The 20,919-nt window shown below is 41.0% G+C and overlaps 1 protein-coding gene across 1 annotated transcript; it reads right to left on the bottom strand.

Moving 5' to 3' along the window:
• Positions 1-4,476: 4,476 nt before the first annotated feature.
• Positions 4,477-19,877, bottom strand: LOC145397060 (uncharacterized). Its single transcript, XM_080270272.1, has 10 exons — positions 19,837-19,877; positions 19,313-19,457; positions 18,330-18,550; positions 15,987-16,115; positions 13,994-14,152; positions 13,859-13,919; positions 11,341-11,665; positions 10,135-10,352; positions 9,425-9,605; positions 4,477-4,616 (listed from the first exon to the last, which is right to left on the bottom strand). Exons 1-10 carry the CDS (start codon positions 19,875-19,877, stop codon positions 4,477-4,479), a joined length of 1,620 nt encoding a protein of 539 aa, XP_080126398.1.
• Between the last annotated feature and the right edge of the window lie 1,042 nt (positions 19,878-20,919).

Genomic DNA, 20,919 nt, shown 5'->3' with positions numbered 1-20,919 from the left:
TCCTATTACACTAAGAAGACAAATGCCCCTACGATTACCACACATTTCATTTTCCTATTTTCCTTTGTCAAAGGGAATAATTATATCTGAATTCCAATCCTCTGGGACTCTACTTTCCTCCCAGGCCAATCCGAACACCATCCACATCCATTGTACCATTATCTCTCCCCCTATGCTTCAACATTTAACCACACACTCCATCAGTTCCTGGGGCTTTCCCCATTTGGACTGAGATGTACTTATGCTAAATAATATATCTTGACCACAAACATAATTCATAACTTAAGTAATCCACCGATACTCCAAGTTTTATCTGTATTACATAAAAGCTTTTTCATACTAAAGCCACACCAGCACCACACTAACACCGTCAGCCACACCAGCACCACACTAACACCGTCAGCCACACCAGCACCACACTAACACCGTCAACCAAACCAGCAACACACTAATACCGTCAGCCACACAAGCACCACACTAACACCATCAGCCACACCAGCAACACACTAACACCGTCAGCCACACCAGCACCACACTAACACCGTCAGCCACACCAGCAACACACTAACACCGTCAGCCACACCAGCAACACACTAACACCGTCAGCCACACCAGCAACACACTAACACCGTCAGCCACACCAGCACCACACTAACACCGTCAGCCACACCAGCACCACACTAACACTGTCAGCCACACCACCACCACACTAACACTGTCAGCCACACCAGCACCACACTAACACCGTCAGCCACACCAGCAACACACTAACACCGTCAACCAAACTAGCGCCACACTAACACCTTCAGCCACACCAGCACCACACTAACACCGTCAGCCACAGTAGCACCACACTAACACTGTCAGCCACACCAGCACGACACCACACTCTCAAGACATACCAGCAGAGAGGCGATGGTCAGGCAGAGGCGGGTAAGGCAGTCGTCCGCGCAGAGTCAGGCGGCCAGTGAGGGGGACAGGCCAGAGGCTCATTATTTATCTGTGTCAGCACACCCACACTCCCCTACCACACAGCCAACACGCAGCAGTCAACAATGGATCAATGTATATTGCAAATTTTTTCATTTTCCTAGAAATCGTATCTTAGAAAAAAAGAATCATTCTGTGCTTTTTCCGTCGTTTTTATATTGATATACTATGCATCAGTGACGTACAAGAGGATAATGGGGTGTAAGGTGCGGAACAAATCGCTGCATATAATTTATTACGAAACCAACAATGTCATCTAGGCTAGTATTATCGTTGCCTAAAGGAGGTTCCTAACACCTCTTCATAAACAATTTATTTTGCCTATTACACTTTAAAACCATTCTCTGTGTTATACAAATCCTTCTAATACGCGATATTCTGCATAAACTGCATACAAAAGGAGTTTTAAGCAGTCATATCCAAAAATGAATAGTTAAGGAAGAGGTGTTACGAAGCCTCCTTACCTGACGAGAATATGGGCCCAGGTGACCCTGTTGGCTCAGTAGTTCCTTTTTCATAGCGATTTGTTCCTCACCTGACACCTCAGCATAATCCTGTACGTCGTTGATGGAACACATGTCGATTTTGAAAGCGATATAAACAGCAGAGACAAGATTTTTTAGGAGTAATAAGTAAAATTAATCGCTTAGAATGAGGTGTTACTATGTCTCTTGACTTTCTACACGACCATTAAACACCAACACAAAAACTCTTTCTTTATTAATTTAAAGAAGCCATGTACAAAATTGGCCTCCATAAATGTATGCAGTCAATAATATTACTTTTATGTATAATGATTATCTTAACTTTTGTATGACTTTAAAACATATTGAATAGCCTAGCCCTAGGAAAACAGCAGGATCAAACCATTTATTCGGTTTTGTAATGTTAATGAATATACACAATAATTTAATTTTTGCTACAGTACTTTATAAACAAACTGATGCTTGAAGAGAGGCTTATATTTGAAGTCACTGATTCTGTTTCAAGAAGTCGTTTTGCTAAGACTCTTTGCCTAAATATCTGTTTCATAATTTGTCGACTACCGGTAATGTAAAATATCCTCTCTGTTAGTGCGAGTTCAGTATATTACAAATGTTCGTATTTGTGTGTGTGTGTGTAATTAATTGTGTGTGTGTAATTCACCGGGTCGGTCAGGATCACTTGATGGTCGTGATCGTCAGCTTTTTACCCTCCCGGAAGGGAGCTGAGAGCTCATATAGTCCGATCTAAGGGCAAGGCTGTGACCTTCACACACGCACACACCCGTCCCCTTGCTCAAGGGGGACAGTAACCACCCACTTCGTCAGTGAAACTTTTCGCAACCTGAGCGAGGCGCGAACTCCCGTCCACCAGTTGGCAAGCGAGAGCGTTACCACTGTGTGTGTGTGTGTGTGTGTGTGTGTGTGTGTGTGTGTGTGTGTGTGAATATTCTGAACCTATTAGTCAGGTAAAATAACATTATATACAATGAATCAACACAAGAAAACATACAAAATCATTGAAAATTTACAAATGTACTGTAGTTACAATATGTCTTAAATTTTCACAAAAGCAAAACAAGTAAGGGTACAAGAGTGTTTGAGTGTTCAGCATGGGATTACCTTTTACAGTTTATTCTTTCCCTCTCCGAACGCTTTCATGCAGCATCGCAAAGGCTTTCCTTGCTGGTGAGGAAAATACTTTCGGTTTATTAGGAAATACAGTAACATACCGATATTTTTCACTGTATCCTTTGTCTCTATGAAGACAATGAAGAATGAGAGACTCAGTACAAGTGTATGGAAGTGAAGTGATTTGGGAGAGGAGGAGGGGGAGATCAGGGATGAGATGGGGAAATGGAATGTAGAGATATATGAGAGAGGGGGTTATGAGCTGGAAGGAGGACAGCCGGATGGCATAGGACATGGAGACTTTAAGGTGATTTCTTTGTGGTCACCCCTGACGGGATTGAGCGTCTGGCAATAGATAGATAGATAGATAGGTAGACATATAGATCCTTGCTGTGTGGAGTAAGTTTTATAAAGCTTTAGACAGTTCTCGTCTGGGAGGGATTATAAAAAAATCTTATTCTATTCGTTATTAAGGATCTTTTTACCGTATTATTATTATTATTTTTTTTTTTTACTATGTAGCTTAGAATATACAGGATTTCGTGTACTTAAGAGGTTGCAAACAACACCGATTAGCTTTTAACTCTTTCAGTCCGGTGACATTGTATTCTGTTATAGTCCTGCTATCATTAGATGATTTAATGCAGCGTCGGGGAGACGTGCTGGAGATAAAGTGGTGAATGAAGGTCATATTTAATCCACTTCATTTCGAAAAGTTTCTTATAAGCTAAATGAATCGTCTGTAGCAAGAATGAAATATAAATTGTTTAAATACGTTGATACCTTTCTTATTTTGTCTTTGCCATTTCAAGACGGTTTACTTTAGCTTAGAAGAGTTTCAGAATGTATCCAGCCCAACTCGAGATCATCCTTCTCTCTCAAAAATTTCATTAACAACAAAAATTAAATAAAAATGTTGCTTAAACTGAAGAAATTGATGTTTTATTTATTTTTCTTATAAATTCGGTCTCGCAACGTTAGTAATTTAGTCTGCAAAACATCTAGTACACAACCTGGTCAGTAACTTGCAATATAAACCCCAAACGCCGGTGGATAACTGATTCGACTCTGCCACTCCAACAGCCTCACATCCTTCATCACGGACACATTACCGGAGGTGTGAGTAGATGAGCTCGAAGCAGAACACGTGAAAACTAATTGCCAGGCCAGCCACGTAAACCACCAGTGTTCCCTGCAATGTGAGAGAATATACTTTTAGGAAACTGCATCATATTTAGTACAAGTATTACCAATTCATTTAATATATAAGAATAAATAAAGAGAGAGAGAGAGAGAGAGAGAGAGAGAGAGAGAGAGAGAGAGAGAGAGAGAGAGAGAGAGAGAGAGAGACGTTGATGGATGGATACGTGGGTTCGATCAATGGATGGAACGACAGATAGATAGATAGATGAATGGATGAGTAGAAAGTATGGTTCACGAAAGCACAGTGAGGAAGTTACCCATATATTGGAGAGGCTGAGTGAGGATCTGACGGCCATGGTTGTGGGTGGGTTGAGGCAGGTGGTCATGTTGGGGGTGTAGCTGTTGATCCAGTGGTCGTACATACCTGCTTCTCTCACTGTTATGATCCTGGAAACACATGATTATGAATATGTTACCATAAACCTTTCAAATTAACTTGGCCCAGATTTTCGTCCTTTTGTAGCTTTCTTTACGTTACTACTTCTTCATGAGCAGCACGATTCTAGTGATATGCAACTATTACAAGACCGTATTCAAAATGCAGAGATGGCAATTTTTGGTCAAGTTATGGTAGAAACAGACTAGCTAATTGGTAATCTATTCATCCAAATAACCTTTTTAAATATTAATATTGATAAAGCCGGATGATCTTAATCAACTCAGAAGTAGCTTAGGAGACCAAAGAGATAAACTGATGTATGATAGCTGACCTGCGGCTGACAGCGTTGATAAGTGGGCTGTCCTTGGGCCCCGTCATGGCAAGCATCGAGGTTAGGAACTTCTCGCGTGCTAGATAGAAGTCACACCTTCCTGTTGACACCAAGAAAATAGTTAAATATAACCAAAATTAGTGCCATGAGTACACAATAAATTATGATCTTTCCGGTAAATGTGTCAGCGATCCTGTGATATATGAAATATATTATCGTAAAATACTGGATGTTAAAAAATTTAATCCTGGTCAACAAAATACAAGCTGAACTGTCACTGAAACCACCAAACATTGTCTCGGAATAATGCTGACTAAAGTTCTTTTATTATGGGGTCCATTTTCCTAATCGTAACTAACAAAAGATCACAAGTACATATCCAGGTCAAGGTCAACCTGAAAATTGTCTAACGTCTCTTGGGAGGGTTGTGAGTAACTGAAACTACATGTTAACACTTTCTGTACTTTCTCCCTTATTTTGTGATCAATTTCTACCATTCAGGCATTATTTTGTTCAGAATTTCCAGGAGAACAAAACGACAGGAAGCTTGTTCTCTTACACTATATTTATGATGTAAAATTAGAAAATCTGAAGTATGAAAGCAACCAGCATAATTATGCAAATAGGGCAGAAAATACTGAACTTATCCAAAAAAACCTTCCTAACAAACTATGCAGCATAACATGCTGATCAAAATGCCTTTTTACTGATGAAAATCCGTCAGAAATATCCGAAAAAGTACTGATAATGTGCAAATTTGTGCACTTTTACAGTATGGCCATTTGAAATTTGGAATACTTTGCAGTACTGTAACTCTGGTACAGTGGCACTAGAACCAGATATACAGTACACCAAGTTTTTCTCATCTTTCTGCCTATCAAACGTCCTTCTATGCAAAAAAAACAAACTATAAAGACTAGTCTTTATTATGCTATTTACAAGTCACCTGTAGGCTCAGGTAAAGTGGCAGAAATACCACAAGACACTCCATCACCACCACCAAGATACACTGTATATACCAAGTTTTTCACACCTCGATGCCCATCAAACGTTATTCTGTGAATATATATATATATATATATATATATATATATATATATATATATATATATATATATATATATATATATATATACCTAGGCTGCTTCCCCCAAGGAAAGGGAGGTAGCCGAGACAGGACGACACACTCCCCATTTACTCATCCGTTCAAACACATTCATTCGCATCTTAGCCCCAAAGGGGAGAACGGACAGATCCTCACCGCACCACACCGCACAAGGGTCAACTGCACAATGCAATCAGTGACATCCGCAGCAGGGCCCGTCAGCAGAACTGGTTTATCCCTGCCACATCATAAGAGACCCATCCCCTTACCCGTACCTGACCTGACTAGCTGATCAGACCAAATGCGGGAGAATATCCCCTCAGGGCTGCATCATCACTTATTCATTCACAATTTCTCTCCATTTATTTCTGTAATGCACAGCCACTCTTCCTTGCTCAACAGACATCCCTCTCACATCCAGCGCTCTCTTCACACTGTCCATCCATCCTATTCTTGGTCTTCCTCTCAGCCTTACACCTCTCACATCAGATCTAGTTATCTTTTTAACCAATCGCTCATTATCCATTCTCTCCATATGCCCAAATCATCGCAACACCCTCTCCTCAACTCTACCAGCCATCTCCCGAACAACTCCAGTTCTCCTTCGCACTTCATCATTTCGCACCCAATCCATACGCGTCACTCCACACATACTCCTCAGACACCTCATCTCCATTACATTCAAATTTTTCCTCTCTGCTACACCCATATTCCATGTTTCAGCCCCATATAACGCAGTCGGTACCACAACACCCTCATACAGCCTTCTCTTTACATCCATTCTAAGCGAACGACATTTGAACCTTTTTTCATTCCTCCCAGCACCTTTCTTACTTCATTTATTCTAAACTTCACTTCTGCATCTATTCTTCCATCCACAGCAACATGTGACCCTAGATATTTAAAACAATCTACCTCCTCAAGCAACTCACCATTCAAAAATATATTCATCCCCCTACCATCTATCAACCTCGTACACTTCATCACTTTACTCTTATTCTCATTTACTTTCAATTTCCTCCTTTCACACACCCTTCCAAACTCCTCTACCAACTGTCTCAATCTCTCCTCTGAATCAGTCACCAGTGCAGTATCATCTGCAAACAGCAGCTGCTTCAGATTCCACTCTCCACCATCAACATTCACCAGACTCAGACCTCCACCTAAAACTCTTGCATTCACCTCCCATACAACACCATCCATGTAAATATTAAACAACCAAGGCGACATCACACATCCCTGTCGCAGCCCCACTCTCACGGGAAACCAATCACTCACAGCATTTCCCACTCTTACACATGCTCTACTATTTACATAAAAACTTTTCACCCCTTTTAGTAACCTACCATCAAGTCCATACAATCTTAAAACAGTCCACAAAGCCTCCCTATCAATTCTATCATACGCTTTCTCTAAATCCATAAATGCCCAAAACACATCCTTGCCTTTCGCTAAATACTTTTCACACACTTGTCTCACAGCAAACACCTGATCAACGCATCCCCTCCCTCTCCTAAAGCCACACTGCTCATCACCAATCACTCCCTCTGTACCCTCTCTAACTCTCATAATTAACACTCTACCATACACCTTACCAACAACACTCAACAGACTTATACCCCTAAAGCTAGTACATTCATACTTATCACCCTTCCCTTTATACAACGGGACCACACAAGCACTTGCCCGGTCAATTGGCACCATACCTTTCTCAAAGCACACATTCAACAATCTTACTAACCAGTCAACAATAGTCACTCCACCACCCTTCAGGCATTCCACAGCACGCCCATCCATACCTGCAGCTTTCCCTGTTTTCATCTCCTTTACTGCCTTCTCCACTTCCTCCTTCTTGATCAAAGAATCATTCAACTCTCCCAACACATTTATTCCTTGCACCCTTCCATCCGCCCCAATCTCAGCCACCTTTCCTCCTTTACATTTAACAATCTTTCAAAATACTCTGCCCATCTCTTCCTTACTGCATCCATCTCAATTAACATCCTTCCATCCTCTGCTTTTACTCGTTCTTCCTTCCCAGACTCTCCCTTTCGCACCCTTTTCACCTCCTTCCAAAACATTTTCTTATTCTGTTGAAAATTCTCTGTCAGCCGCCTACCCCACCTCTCATCTGCTGCCACTTTAGCATCACGCACAGCCCTTCTCGCTCTAGTCCTCTTCTCCTTATACCTTTCATATGACATCTCATCCTTCCTCTGCAGCCACACTTCATATGCACGTCTCTTCTCAGCCACAGCCATACTTACTTCCTCGCACCACCATTCACTTCCTTTTCTTACTCCACCACCCACACGTCTCACACCACACACCTCTTCTGCATGCCCCACCACAGCACTCTTAAACAACTGCCATTCCTCCTCCACGCTGCCATTTTCCCGATCTTTCACTGCGTTCCACTCATCTTTCAATTTCTCCTGATACTCTATCTTTTTCTCTCTTTTATCCAACTCACTGACTTTCAAAACCTCCTTGCCACACCGAACCCTCCTAGCTCTCACCCATCTCTTACCTACTCTTAACTTTCCCTCCACCAGGTAGTGGTCAGACATACCTCCACCCTCCCCTCTCACCATAATATATATATATATATATATATATATATATATATATATATATATATATATATATATATATATATATATATATATATATATATATATATATATATATATATATATATATATATATATATATGTATGTCAAGGCTTGTTTGTATCATGTTACAAGTCACCTGTAGGCTCAGGTACAAGACCTGCTACTAGACCTGCCACCTGACTTGGCATCACCCCCACCAAGATATCTACTAAGCTTTTCTTACCTCCATGCCTATTAAACGTTCTTCTATGTAAAAAAAAAAAAAAAAAAAACTATAAAGACTAGTTTACATTCCACGGTATTCGATTTATTTATGAAAACAAATCTATATAATATGCCAGCTCACCTGGCAGTGCCGTGCTTCCAGCCTCTGCTCATTTGGCAGCCTTCTTTAAGCTCTATATGGTACCCTACAGCCACACTGCAGGTACTCCAGTCTCATCTTGGAAGCTTTGGTAATCATCAGCACATTTATATTCACCAATATATCGATAGAGATGAAATAATTATCCGTCCAACCTAAATTTTGCCCTATCAACACTAAATCACATGACTCACTGGCACCTGCCTTGTAACTTTGTCTTCACCGATTCACACGTCAAGGAAAACGTCATAGGGGTACCTAAGAGAAAAGTATTTGAAGCAACAGACCCAATTCAATTCTTTTTACTCTCCATCGCGTACTGCTCGACACTCGCCTCCCACGACTCATGTGGGAAATAGGGAAGGAACACCTGCTTATAACTGAAATATGACAGTAACATATATCTAAGTATGTGGACCAGTCACAGACAGAGCACTTAAGCACAAAGGAACGAAACTTTGGTCGAAAATTCGCTCACAACCTCCCTTTATTGTGGGGTTCATTTTCTTCATCGTAAATAACAAAGTATCACAAGTACATTTCCAGGCCAAGGTCAACCTGAACATTGTCTGACGTCTTACAACATATAATAAAAAGAAAATGTGAAGGTTCTATTCTACGGCAAGTAAGTTAAATAAGATGGCCTTTTTTGTTGTTTGTTCTTGACACTGATGAGCCACTTTTTGCATTGTAGGTGAGTCCCTAGACATTGTGTGGGTGTTCTGAGGTACATGAGACTCCCATCAGCTCTCATAGATATATTAGTGTAAGGGCAAATTACAGACTCTCTCTCTCTCTCTCTCTCTCTCTCTCTCTAACCCACCTGTCACTGAGAAGTCCTGTGCCATCATCATCTTGGTCACCTCCTCCACATTTGTTAGTGTGTGGTACCCACTCCTCACTTTCACATCTAGGTTCTTCGTCAGCTCAGCGGAGTCGAAGGTTTGAAATCTACCTTCCTTCTGTAGATTATTTATGTCGCGGAAAACGCCACTCTCAGCCGTCTGCAGGTAGCAAAATGATTGTCTTAAAGGCTGTACTTATAGGGCCCACCTTCACTAAGGTAGAACTGTACATACTGTTAAGCGACGTGCTCGCTCTTGTATTTTGGTCATTGGAAAGCACCAGTCTTAACGGTCTGGAAGTAAGGGAATGAATGTATTAAAGTGCTATTTATCTAGCCTTTCTACAGTTACCCCAGAACCAGGTATACTGTGACCTAAATTCCCAGGCAGTGTAAGTTCATATTAAAACTGGAAGAATAACCTGTATAATCTGTTCAGGTTGTTCGCATATGGCTTCTTATTGTCCCCTAAGTCTTGTATTGAGGAACAGCTTGCCCAGAACATTACCTATTGATATGGAATATGTTTAATTTTCTCTCTTTATCTTGGCCTTCATCATAAGACCTCAGAATATGCCCGCGTCTTGCCATAGTCGCAGTAGGTCCACTGATTGAGAGAGCCAAGAAATAAATCAATGGCCAGTGACGTTATGTGCTACTATACAAACCTTCATGGGGTATATACTAACCTGAATAATGTAAGCCTGCCTGGTTCCCTCCTGCACTAAAAATGTAAAAGGATTATCAACCACGTCCCTGAGAGACTGTATGGGCATTGGGATGTATCTGACGGCCAGGAGGGACACCAGGTTGCCTGTATAGCTACGTGTCAGCACCAAAGTTGTCAACATCCACACGCCCAACACCACACGCTCCCATACCCACCATGTCCTGACAGGATTGACATCTGAAATAAGCATATGAATTTATTCTAAATTAAGGTATTACTTAGATAGGACTTCATTCTGATAGTTCTCTCATGTAGTATTGTGTTTGTTTACTGCTTTTGTAATCATACTTATTAAGATTATTTTTGCCCCATATATGCATTAACATATTCTTTTGCTTGCATGTACCTTTCTACATGGCCTTCAGCGACAACATTCCTTAGAGTGCAGGAGGTTGTCATAAACTGTAAATCAAGAACCTAATAAAAATTGGTAATATTTGCATGTATATTCACTGTGATGTAGTTCAACCGTTAACAATCGGCATCAGACAAACCTACGTGATATGTCATTTTTATTTAAGCAAATGATATCTCAGCTTAGGAAGTGCAATTAGAAATGTTCTCTTTTTGCTGTTTTACTATAAATTTTATCACAAATTTTGTCCTGCTACACTGCTAAGTAGTAACCATAAACCAATGCTGGCTGGCAACTCATTAAGGAACTATGCAGCAATTTCTTTGTAATTTTGATCTTAGGACACTGTATACTGTGAATAACAGCTACCAATAATACCTACGAAGCCATACCAAGAGTGTTTTTAAGACTGATTTCTCTGATTCTCAGTAATACAATTTGGTGGTAGAAATACTTTTTTTTTTTTTTTTTCATACTGATTCACTGCTGCATACATATGTGTGAAAATTATTATAGATATTCAAGATAACTATTCTTATCCCTGCCACCACGTGATATCAAAACAAAACTAAATGCTGGGAATGAGATGTTATAATTAAGACACGGAAGTGGTAAACCCTGATGCAATCCTGCAGGTAATAAGATATTTGTTAAAACTTTGTTGGAAATGACCGAGCATATGCATCTAGATGCCTGGATCAATAGTCCAATGAACTGTACGACCACATATGGTGGTAGAAAGGCAATACTATCCTGAAAGTGACGACTTCCACAATAACATATATTTATAAGACAAGCTGCAGGTCTTACCTTGTTGTAACAGCACTCGAACGCAGCTGGATGCCTTCACCATTAGCCCTGCACAATGACAAGCCTGGGTTTGTAGACATGAGGGAAATATTGTCATTACTGCAAGGACCCCCAACAAAGCCGTCAGAAGCGCTGCCCAAACACAAGAACCCAGGGGTAGTAGGAAGCTCCAGGGGTTCACCTCTGGCTTGCCAAGACCCACGATCATCCTGTTGTACATGGTGTCGACGGGGAAGGTGAAGTCCACTACCTTGGCTCTCGTGTAAGTGATGTCCAAGAGGCCAAGGCTGATGTCCACTTCCTGAATTAAAGAGTTAATTTGTATCTGAAGTGCAATACTCTCAGGTACCTCAAGATCACACAAATTTTACTATCTACATTTTTTATAAATCAGCCTCCTATGACTTTTTGTCTGTTTTGTCCCAGGTAGTTTTATCTATTTATCTGTCTATCTTTCAGCCTCCGTATGCATCTCTACTACCAGTTTAATCGAGCTAACTTTCAATGAACTGATTAGATGGCAATATGTAAAGGAGATAAAGTTACTTAATTCACATCCGATACAAAATGATGCAAGGTTGTAAATGGACCTACTTCCCTCATTGACATTCCGATCATGCCAGTCCAGGATCCGTCAGGCTGTTCCACTCCCCACGCTCTGTCAGGGGGGATCACGTAGTCGTAACTGCAACGTTAGTGACAGGGAACGAATCTAACACCATTTCCACATTAACATCATAGTTGTATATATATATATATATATATATATATATATATATATATATATATATATACAGTATATATGCGTGTACGTACATTTGTGTGTGTGTGTGTGTGTGTGTGTGTGTGTGTGTGTGTGTGTGTGTGTGTGTGTGTGTGTGTGTGTGTGTGTGTGTGTGTGCGCGCGCGCGCATGCCCGCACGTTAATGATAGGCTATAAAGACACTGAATGGTAATTCATGATTTTGGAACATGTACGAAAAATTGTCTTAATTAAATTTGCATGTATATTCGAAGCACCATTGTCATGGACATGTTCATAAAGTCGTTTGGAAGCATGTTGGTAGCCCTAGCGTGGACGTTTCCTGCACTGGGCATGAAAGCAGCTGGCCAGACAGTTAACTAAGTACCACAGCTGGTGGGGGGGGGGGATTGCCTCATAATCATGAAGTGGGCCAGGGAGCAGGTATTATGATTAACAGAACTTTAAGTACATCATGTGTTCTTAGCTCTGACAGACTCAGAATACAAACACGAGATTAAGAAACTAGACACATGGAACGACATCAGTGACACATTTTGGGTGGAACTGCCGATGTCATAAAGAAAATCGATATTTTGATCGGGCAGGTTCGGTGCATGACAGTGTAAATATAGAGAAAATCATGGCAGGATTCAGAGGACGTATGTAGGGGCTGATCGTCTGCTTCATAAACCAGAGCTTTCTGCAGAACAAAAAATAATCCAATCGCTACATTAGATGCTGAAATTCCGTTAAAAAAATCTGAATAACCCACTCTTACTTACCTGTGCAGCACAAGTCCAGTATCGTCATGTATTATATCACTGATTACACTGTGTCTGTGCCCACTCCTACCACTTCGTGATAGGCATACTTAATATTCGCCCAGACTTTTGCTTCTTGCCCACAAATTACTATTGAGACAGCCGCAGCAAGCACCAGAATTTCTTTCTCCAGTATAATGGAAGCTCTGCTACAGACGTGTCTGTGTAGACTGCATGTCAGCTTCGAACATGCTGAAGCTGTTGCCACGAAATTTGTCGTGAACCATTGTTATGAACATGTTTGCTGCATGTTCGGCATCAGGATTCTGACCTGTAGGTAAACGTTTGTTTCAGTGTTTCGAAGAATTTAGACGGCGCGGGTGTCCAAGCAAGAAAACGATATAAAGAAGCTGAAAAAACGAAGAAACTGACAAAGGATCAAATTGGAGGGAGGAAGTATGTAAGAATAAACACTTGCCAATGGTGTGGCATTACATAATCAGTTTGGTTGTCATGGGAATGTCTATTAACAGGTGTATCTGAAACTCTTTTACAAATAGAAACTCAAGAATGTATATTTTTTAATTCAAAGGTTTCAATCTCTCAATACTTGTGTTTTTCATTTCACTGCCTATGTGATTCGATGGTTCTACTTTTGTTATTTTTGAATACTATTTCACCTCAACTTTTTGGTGGGAATTAGGATCGGAATGACAATGATGATGATGATGATGATGATGATGATGATTTTTTACCTGATTCCTTGTCAGCGTTTAAGTATAAGAAAGCACATGTGAGCGCTAAATGTAAGACATTTTACATATATATAATTGTTGAAGTTAAAGGTATCTGAAACAGTTCGACCTTCTGATATGAGGGTGTTTTCATGTATCACCATCTATAACATTTACGTATTTCTTTAGGAATATGATAATGGACTCATGCCATTTTTTTAAACACACACACACACACACACACACACACACACACACACACACACACACACACTCACTCTTATGGTCACATGCACAGTCACACTCAGGCTCACGCCCATACTCTCACTCATACTCACACTGAAACACGCAGCACAGTCACCGTCACACTGACACTTGCTCACACACACTTGATTGCAAGTCAGATCTCTTACGTGAAGTTCATAGCCTTTGAAACAGTTTCAAGCAATGTGGCTCTGGGGCTCAACATGATGACCCGCTTCCGCCCAGGGGCATCTGGGGCATTGGCCTCCTTTGTTTTGAACACCGAATTTGGAACATGAGCCACCAGCAGACGCGGACCATTTGACAATCTGCAGGGGAAGACTTGGATTTATGGCTCTGCTGTGCAAAGGCCATTAAGTGAAAGGATCAGTGTTTGTCATGTCCAAACAAATGTTGCCAAGTCCTTATCTATCTTTAAATTCTTTTCACCAGTTTGATTTGTATGTCTCATATTTATGCCTATAGGTTACTAGACTTATAAAGGATGTCAGTTTTTAATTTCATAACATTCTCCTTTGAACCCGTTACCAATTTCTCACATATATAATCTGAACCACTGACCTCCGGCTGCACAAAAAAATTCTTCAAAATTGGATTTATATTATTTTACACAAGAGTTCTTCCCTATTCCATTTTTTCCACAACTTTGCCTTCCACTTTGTTAAACGCAGTACAAAGAGATCTCAAAGGCCTTAATGAAGAAAAAAGTCTGCTAAACTGAAGGAATACGTCTTTAGTGACAAGATGATGTCTAATGGTTATTCATTAATGATTTTAACCAGAGGCATCCTGTTGACATATGGGTATCTCACAACGTTTTGTTACGGTGAATCCCGTCAACGTATCAATAAATTTTTCAACTGCGAGGTCCGTCACTTGCAAATCGCACGTGATTTTTGGTAGGCATACGCAGGAGACCTTCCTCTACCCTCCGCCAGGTGGCAACAGTGCTTTACCCTGCATGAAGCACGTCATTGTCTTAGCAACTTACCTGTTAGCGGTGACCTGGTCAGTAAAGACATGTCACACCACGGTACGAAATTCAAGGCAAGAGTGATTCCCCAATCGTTGACGATGTGGAGAAGAATGAATTCGTGGCACCAGAGGAAGAAACAAGATGGAGTGATGAAGCTGTAACCGCCAAGGAAGGTGCGGTATGTTGATGCGTTCAGTGAGTGAAACAACGCTTATATGGCCTATATTATTGTATGAAAACCTTATATTCGTGTACTACATATAAATTTGTACCAAATGAACAAATATCTACCTATTCTGAGTGGTTTGCAATCGTTACTGCAACCATAGAAAATGCGACACCTGCAGCGTGGCTCCAGGGAAAACAGTACCAGGTGTTTAAAGGGTCACCTGTATTGCCCATTTCTAAGCTTAGGTGAGCACTTTTTCTGTGATTTGCCACTGTTTCTCACAAAATGCAGAGGGTTGAGCAAAAAAAAAAAAAAAATCCAAAATCTGCCAGGAGTGGGGGGGTCAGTGGTGAAATATCTGCCGGGATGCGATGGGTTAAGTTTATCTGACAAAACCTGACCATTTTGTTATAGCACGTTCACAATGATGACATCTATTTGTATTTTATTCTTGCTATCTCCAGAAGGCTCGAAGCACAAAGCGGGTGAGGGATTGTACCGTCTTTCATAAGTGCTTGAAGATGATGCCTATGCTATGGGAGAAGGAACATTCTTCTTTGTGGTGGCACCGAAATTCCTTCATAAGATTTAATGTTTAATGGTTTCAGTGTCTTACTTTTACCCCTTTATCTTACGGTATTATCGACTTTTGTTCTTTATATTGTCGCCATTTTCACAATTATCCTCTACAAAAGAACCTGGCAGTTTTGTGCCAGTTTTTATTTAAATTATTCACTTACTCATCCCCAAGCGTTTTTATGCTGTTTAGGAGAAATTTGAAGGTTCGTCGAAGAAGGGTCGATTATAGCTATTTCACTGGCCTCTTTACAGCAAAATGGGTACCCTAAGATGCATAAATTTGCCTGACGGAATTAAGAACATAAAGACTTCAGCGTATTGAATAGGTGATGTTTGTTACTAAAATCAGCTGATGTTGGTTTCTTCTCTAATTTAGGTAAAAGCCTGGTGATGGAGAGAACGCACTCAGTACGCTTACCTGTAAAACTTGTCGGGAAAAAGTGGGAGGAGGAAGGTGGGAGTGAGACCACGTGAGGGAGTCCACCAGGCAACCTTCTGTGGAGGTGAGTCTCCTGAGCTGTAGGGCAACTCCACCAACACGCTGCACCTTTGAAAGTAAATACAAATAATTAATTCATTGACTGTGGTGAGGTTCCGTAAGCTGAACAGAATTTTGTCTTAGCTGAAGAGGGCGAGGGGATGTAAGACATAGTTATATGAGTGGGGTATGTAAATTAGAGGGATGGCAACTAAACAGTAAAAGAAAAGGCGAAGTGGAGGTGATTTGTTTCTGTTCGTCCCTTGCGAGATTGAGGTGTCTGGCAATAGAAAAGCAAAAGCTGCAAAAAATATATATATATATTTTTTTTAATGCTTTAGCACAGGAATCTTGATAGTTTTTTTTTTTTTACATTTTGGGTGTGTATATATATCTTTTCCTTGATATTGTTAAATCCTCTGACACTTTGCAGTTAAAGGGTGAGGTGATGACTTTATCCTTTACGCATAATGAATCTATCTTATTATTTTCCTCCATCCCATTCATGATGTCCATTTAGAATACAGAGTAGACAGATATCAGAAAAGGAGCATAGACAATAATGAAAAGTTAATTAATACTATGCTGTGGCGTCTTTTGTATTCTGCTCTATCAATAATCATACGATTTTCTTCATGTTATGAAGCCCTCCAATATCATGTGTATCTCCTAAGCAACTGTCTTGCGGTAATGTGAGTGTACTATTATAATACGTTAAAGGATTTAATAGGTTAATTACTGTCTTTTATTCCTTCATTCTTTCCTCTTCCTTCTGCCCGTGGGTGGCTCTACACTGAGTGACAAGCCAAATGGTTTCCTTTACACCAGGAAACCATTTACTACGCTGGGTGGTAACCATATAACCAAATTTTGGCGCCTGGTGGTTTAGTGGGTAATTATTGTGCTCCAATCGTATTGAGCCGGTGAAGGTTTATATCCAAGGGATGATTGGGGTTTATTTCTCATGTAATGCCACTCAAGGATGAGTGAGGCTGGTCACTTTCATCTTAAATGTTAGGACCAACTGCCTAGCCCCGGGCTCCTACGCTCCTCATGGGGCAACGTAGGATTGGATGATGGATGATTACGGAAATGCCAGTGGCAATTACCTTTATGTTAATAAGACCTCCAGTCTGATGTTTATCTCCTAAACTACCTTCAGTAGGTGGTGTGAATATACTACTATAATACTGTACGTCACGGGAATCAAGAGGTTAACATAGGAATGCCCAGTGATGTAGTCCATAACTTCTCAGAAGAGCCTAGGAACTTCTTAGAATCACTCAAAGAATAGCCTACTTTGCAATGCTCCTTCTTGCACCTTTTCCAAATAAACACTCAAAAAATTTGTCCTTCCCCCTAATAAAAAGTCTCTTTCCTCTAGATTCACAGTTTAGTGCATTTAAGAAATATAAGAAAAAAATCACTGGATCCTTGATGTCATTCATTATTATCTTCAATCATGTTCAGTCTTTTCGTTTCTTGACACAGGTTGTGATGTTTCGTGCACTCGTTTACCACGATTTGTCACCTGTGTCTTAAGACATGAGGTACATGGAAGCTATGTGTGCTTAATTTTTGTAGTTAGTCTGCACCACCCTGTTTCCCCACCACCGTCATCCCAGCTCTTCGGGCATAATCTATTCCAATCATGACTCATTCTATCACCCGCATTGCGAAGGGAGCGGAGTGGTAATTTTTTTCAGTTGTGAGGTTGGCTGGCTGGCCTTGTTTGTGAGTTGTATATCCTGAATTTGCGTCAAATCAGAAATGGAAGTGCAAACTTATGTACCATGGAAAAACTTTCCGGCTGCTCGGGTGCTGAGATCCCATCGTGAAATGGCTTCAATTTTCCTACTCAGACACCACTCTTAACATCGACGGTGTATGAGATAACTAACATTCCCTGCATTAGTCATCTTCTTATATATTCCCGTCTTCAAAGGGCATACTGCTGCCATTGTAAGCACCACCACCACACTCGTGCTATCTCACACACACCTTTCCATCCAACTCACCCATCTTTCAACCCTAATTATTGACCTTCACTTCTTGGCTAACCTACAGCACACATCTTCACATGATAGCCAATAAATAACTTGTATTTATATCTTGTGCATGTGACCCAAGGTGGTAACACGGGTAGAGCTCTTATCGTCATATATAATGGTTTCTGCTACAATCAAGTCACGCATAATGTGTTCTGCTGCAATTAATGATCAGGAATTTGAGAACCATGCATACGTATTGCATGCAACATAGTATGTACGACAAAAGACTTACATCGGAGAGGGCTTATGGTTTATGATGATAAGCATGGAGTTGGTCTTTGCCAGGGTGCTGCGCAAGTGTAGGAGGCGGTTGAGAGGGAGGTGGGTGAAGACAAGGAACCTTGTCGACCACACCTGGAGGCGGCCCTTGAAAGACCACTCGGCGAAGGCGGCAAGGAAGGCTGGGTCGTCACTCACCACCACCACCTTTATGGATCTTGAACTTTTCCTTATCTGGAAAAGGACGACATATTCATATGCAAGTGTGTGTACAGATATATATTTACTCACAGTTGCAGAGAGAGAGAGAGAGAGAGAGAGAGCATTATTTTACAAGAATGAGTCTATTAATGTATGAATACTGACATCAAAGTCCAGTTATGCAGAAAAAAATGTCAAATATCTATGATATGGACATATTGCCGAACCACGATCCAGCCCAAACAGTTGTGTAAAATGGAAAACATCTGAAATAATAACACAAGGAAACATAAGAGCAGAAACATTTCAAGGACATTTGGAATGTATGATGTGATGGTGTTGCAGTAATGTAATCTGACAGGTGGTGAAGGGATGACTGGGCAGCTCTGGCATTCACAAAACCAGGTATGAGTATCCGTGGACAGAGTAAACCCTTTGAGGGAGGTAGTTGTCTATGAATCAGGAATTGAGAAGAAATATCAGCTATTGACGACAGTTTTAAGCCTCAGATGATAAATAGGGTCCTTATCATTATATCTGAACTTGTTGACACTTTTAACTTGAAGTGACTGAATGAGAACAGGGCCTCTTACAGTATGTGACTGATGACGCAGATTGATTTGGGATGGTCGAGCATTGATGTAAAGGGCGGCTTTTGTGTGCCTTAATTCCCGTCCACACAAGTAGGCAGCGCCCGACGGGCAAATATTGTTACCAAATCACGTTTCACACAATGCTGTACTGTTAGCTTTAAGTGCCCTGTGACGGTTTTTGCTGTAACCCATGTTGTCGTACGGCTCTCAGTTCCTCCAAGCGCCTAATCTGGCCACTACCTGACTTCGACTGCCCAACCACTGTCCGGTCTGTCGTGTGGACAAAAACGCAGGTGTTCCCGGCAGTGGCCACAGCCCGCCAGGAACTGCTCAGTCTGGTAACACTGCTAAAGAAGAGAGGGATATACGCTCAGTGGCCCATCATGTGGACGGGCAAGGAAACACCATTGGACTCTTGCTGAAAAACTAAAAAAGATGTAAACAAGTAGTTGTAATTTAAGCACAAACTTGCACAGTGGAGACCTAGGTGGAAGGACAGTATGAAATTATAATCTAGCCTAATTTGTGTTTTTACTGTACAATTATATACATTCTTATACGGTATCAAAGATAAACTATCATTAGTTCCCAAACAGCTAGAGTATAAGATGCCATCACGACAGATGTGGCAAGTCAGTTTTATATCTGTTCTTAAGCTATTTCCAGTTCGTTCACTCGTTCGATTATTAAGGCTCTAACACGCTTGCATGCATCGGTCTTGGTTACCTAATGGAAGTTCTCCATTCTGCTCGATCTCCAGCAGTCATTCCCAATAAAAGTTGATAGCAGCAAGTTAACCCACAGCTTGGTTAGTTTATCCGTAGATACTTATCAGAGTTGACTCGGGGATACACTCTGACAATTTTTTGTCATCATCCACTGCTATCCCAGGGAGGCACTATAGCTGTGATAAAGGCAATTGTTATGTGGATCCTGCAGTCTTGATCAGGTTTGCCAGACAGTGCTATAATATACTAGTGATTTCGGGAGTGCGGAATCTGGCTGGTCAGTCTAGGCAGTAGGAAGTGCAATGGGGTCTTTGGCGTTGAAAAAGGGGTTGGCTGCTTTATCCCCCTCATGAGGCACCATGTTGTCAGTGCCAGTGAGGTCAGTGGGTCTGAAGGGGGTTTGTTTGATGTTACCAGTGACTCCTTCTAACACCTCTTTCAGGAACTGTGTTAGAGTACTGAATGATGTCTTGTGGTGATCACTGTCAGAGAGCTCAGTTAAATTTATCCATGCAGTTAACTTAGAAAGTGGTCTGGTCTCGACCAAAATGCTACTGAAAGAGTAGGTGCAAGGAAGTTTCTAAGAATGGCCAGTGGGTCTCTTTACTGTGCCTCCTGTTTCTTCTCATTAGGTATTGCTTTGTGAAAGTTAATCCACATGACAAAGCAATATTAATAGAAAGTTCTTTGTGAAAGGGTTTTGACCATTTTATCCTTCAATGTCATTTGTGAAGTCCCATATCTTATTCCAAATCTGCAGCAAGGTTTGATCACCTTACTGATGATGGAAGAGTGGCCCACATTCCTCAGCAGTGAAACGTGAAATTAACTTACAAAGCCCACCTGGCCAACCACATGGGAGAGCTGTGCGTCCGTGGTGTTAGCATCCTGACCACTCGCCGCTACTTTGAACACACACACACCCCATGGCGCTGCCACCTCACTTACACCACTGAACTGTGAATGTTTCGAACAGCAATTTCTCATCCTCCAGCTGATATCATAATGGACTGTAAATTCGTATTGAAGCAGTAAAATACAGAAGACCATTATCAAATGCATCTACAGTATAGTATGAAAA

Source organism: Coenobita brevimanus, chromosome 40 (genome assembly GCF_032717465.1).
Source record: "Coenobita brevimanus isolate Jiangsu-jjx chromosome 40, ASM3271746v2, whole genome shotgun sequence".
Classification (NCBI taxonomy): domain Eukaryota; kingdom Metazoa; phylum Arthropoda; class Malacostraca; order Decapoda; family Coenobitidae; genus Coenobita; species Coenobita brevimanus.
This window is presented reverse-complemented; position numbering and strand designations above follow the sequence as displayed.

Bases quoted from the DNA above. Each gene is read 5' to 3' on its own strand.
- LOC145397060 (XM_080270272.1), bottom strand. From the start codon at position 19,877: ATGACTGCTGGAGATCGAGCAGAATGGAGAACTTCCATTAG. The intron at 18,551-19,312 runs GTACGACAACAT...GTCCTTTTCCAG, and splicing joins GCTTGGAGGAACTGAGAGCC to ATAAGGAAAAGTTCAAGATC. The intron at 14,153-15,986 runs GTAAGCGTACTG...CTTCCCCTGCAG, and splicing joins TTTCCCGACAAGTTTTACAG to ATTGTCAAATGGTCCGCGTC.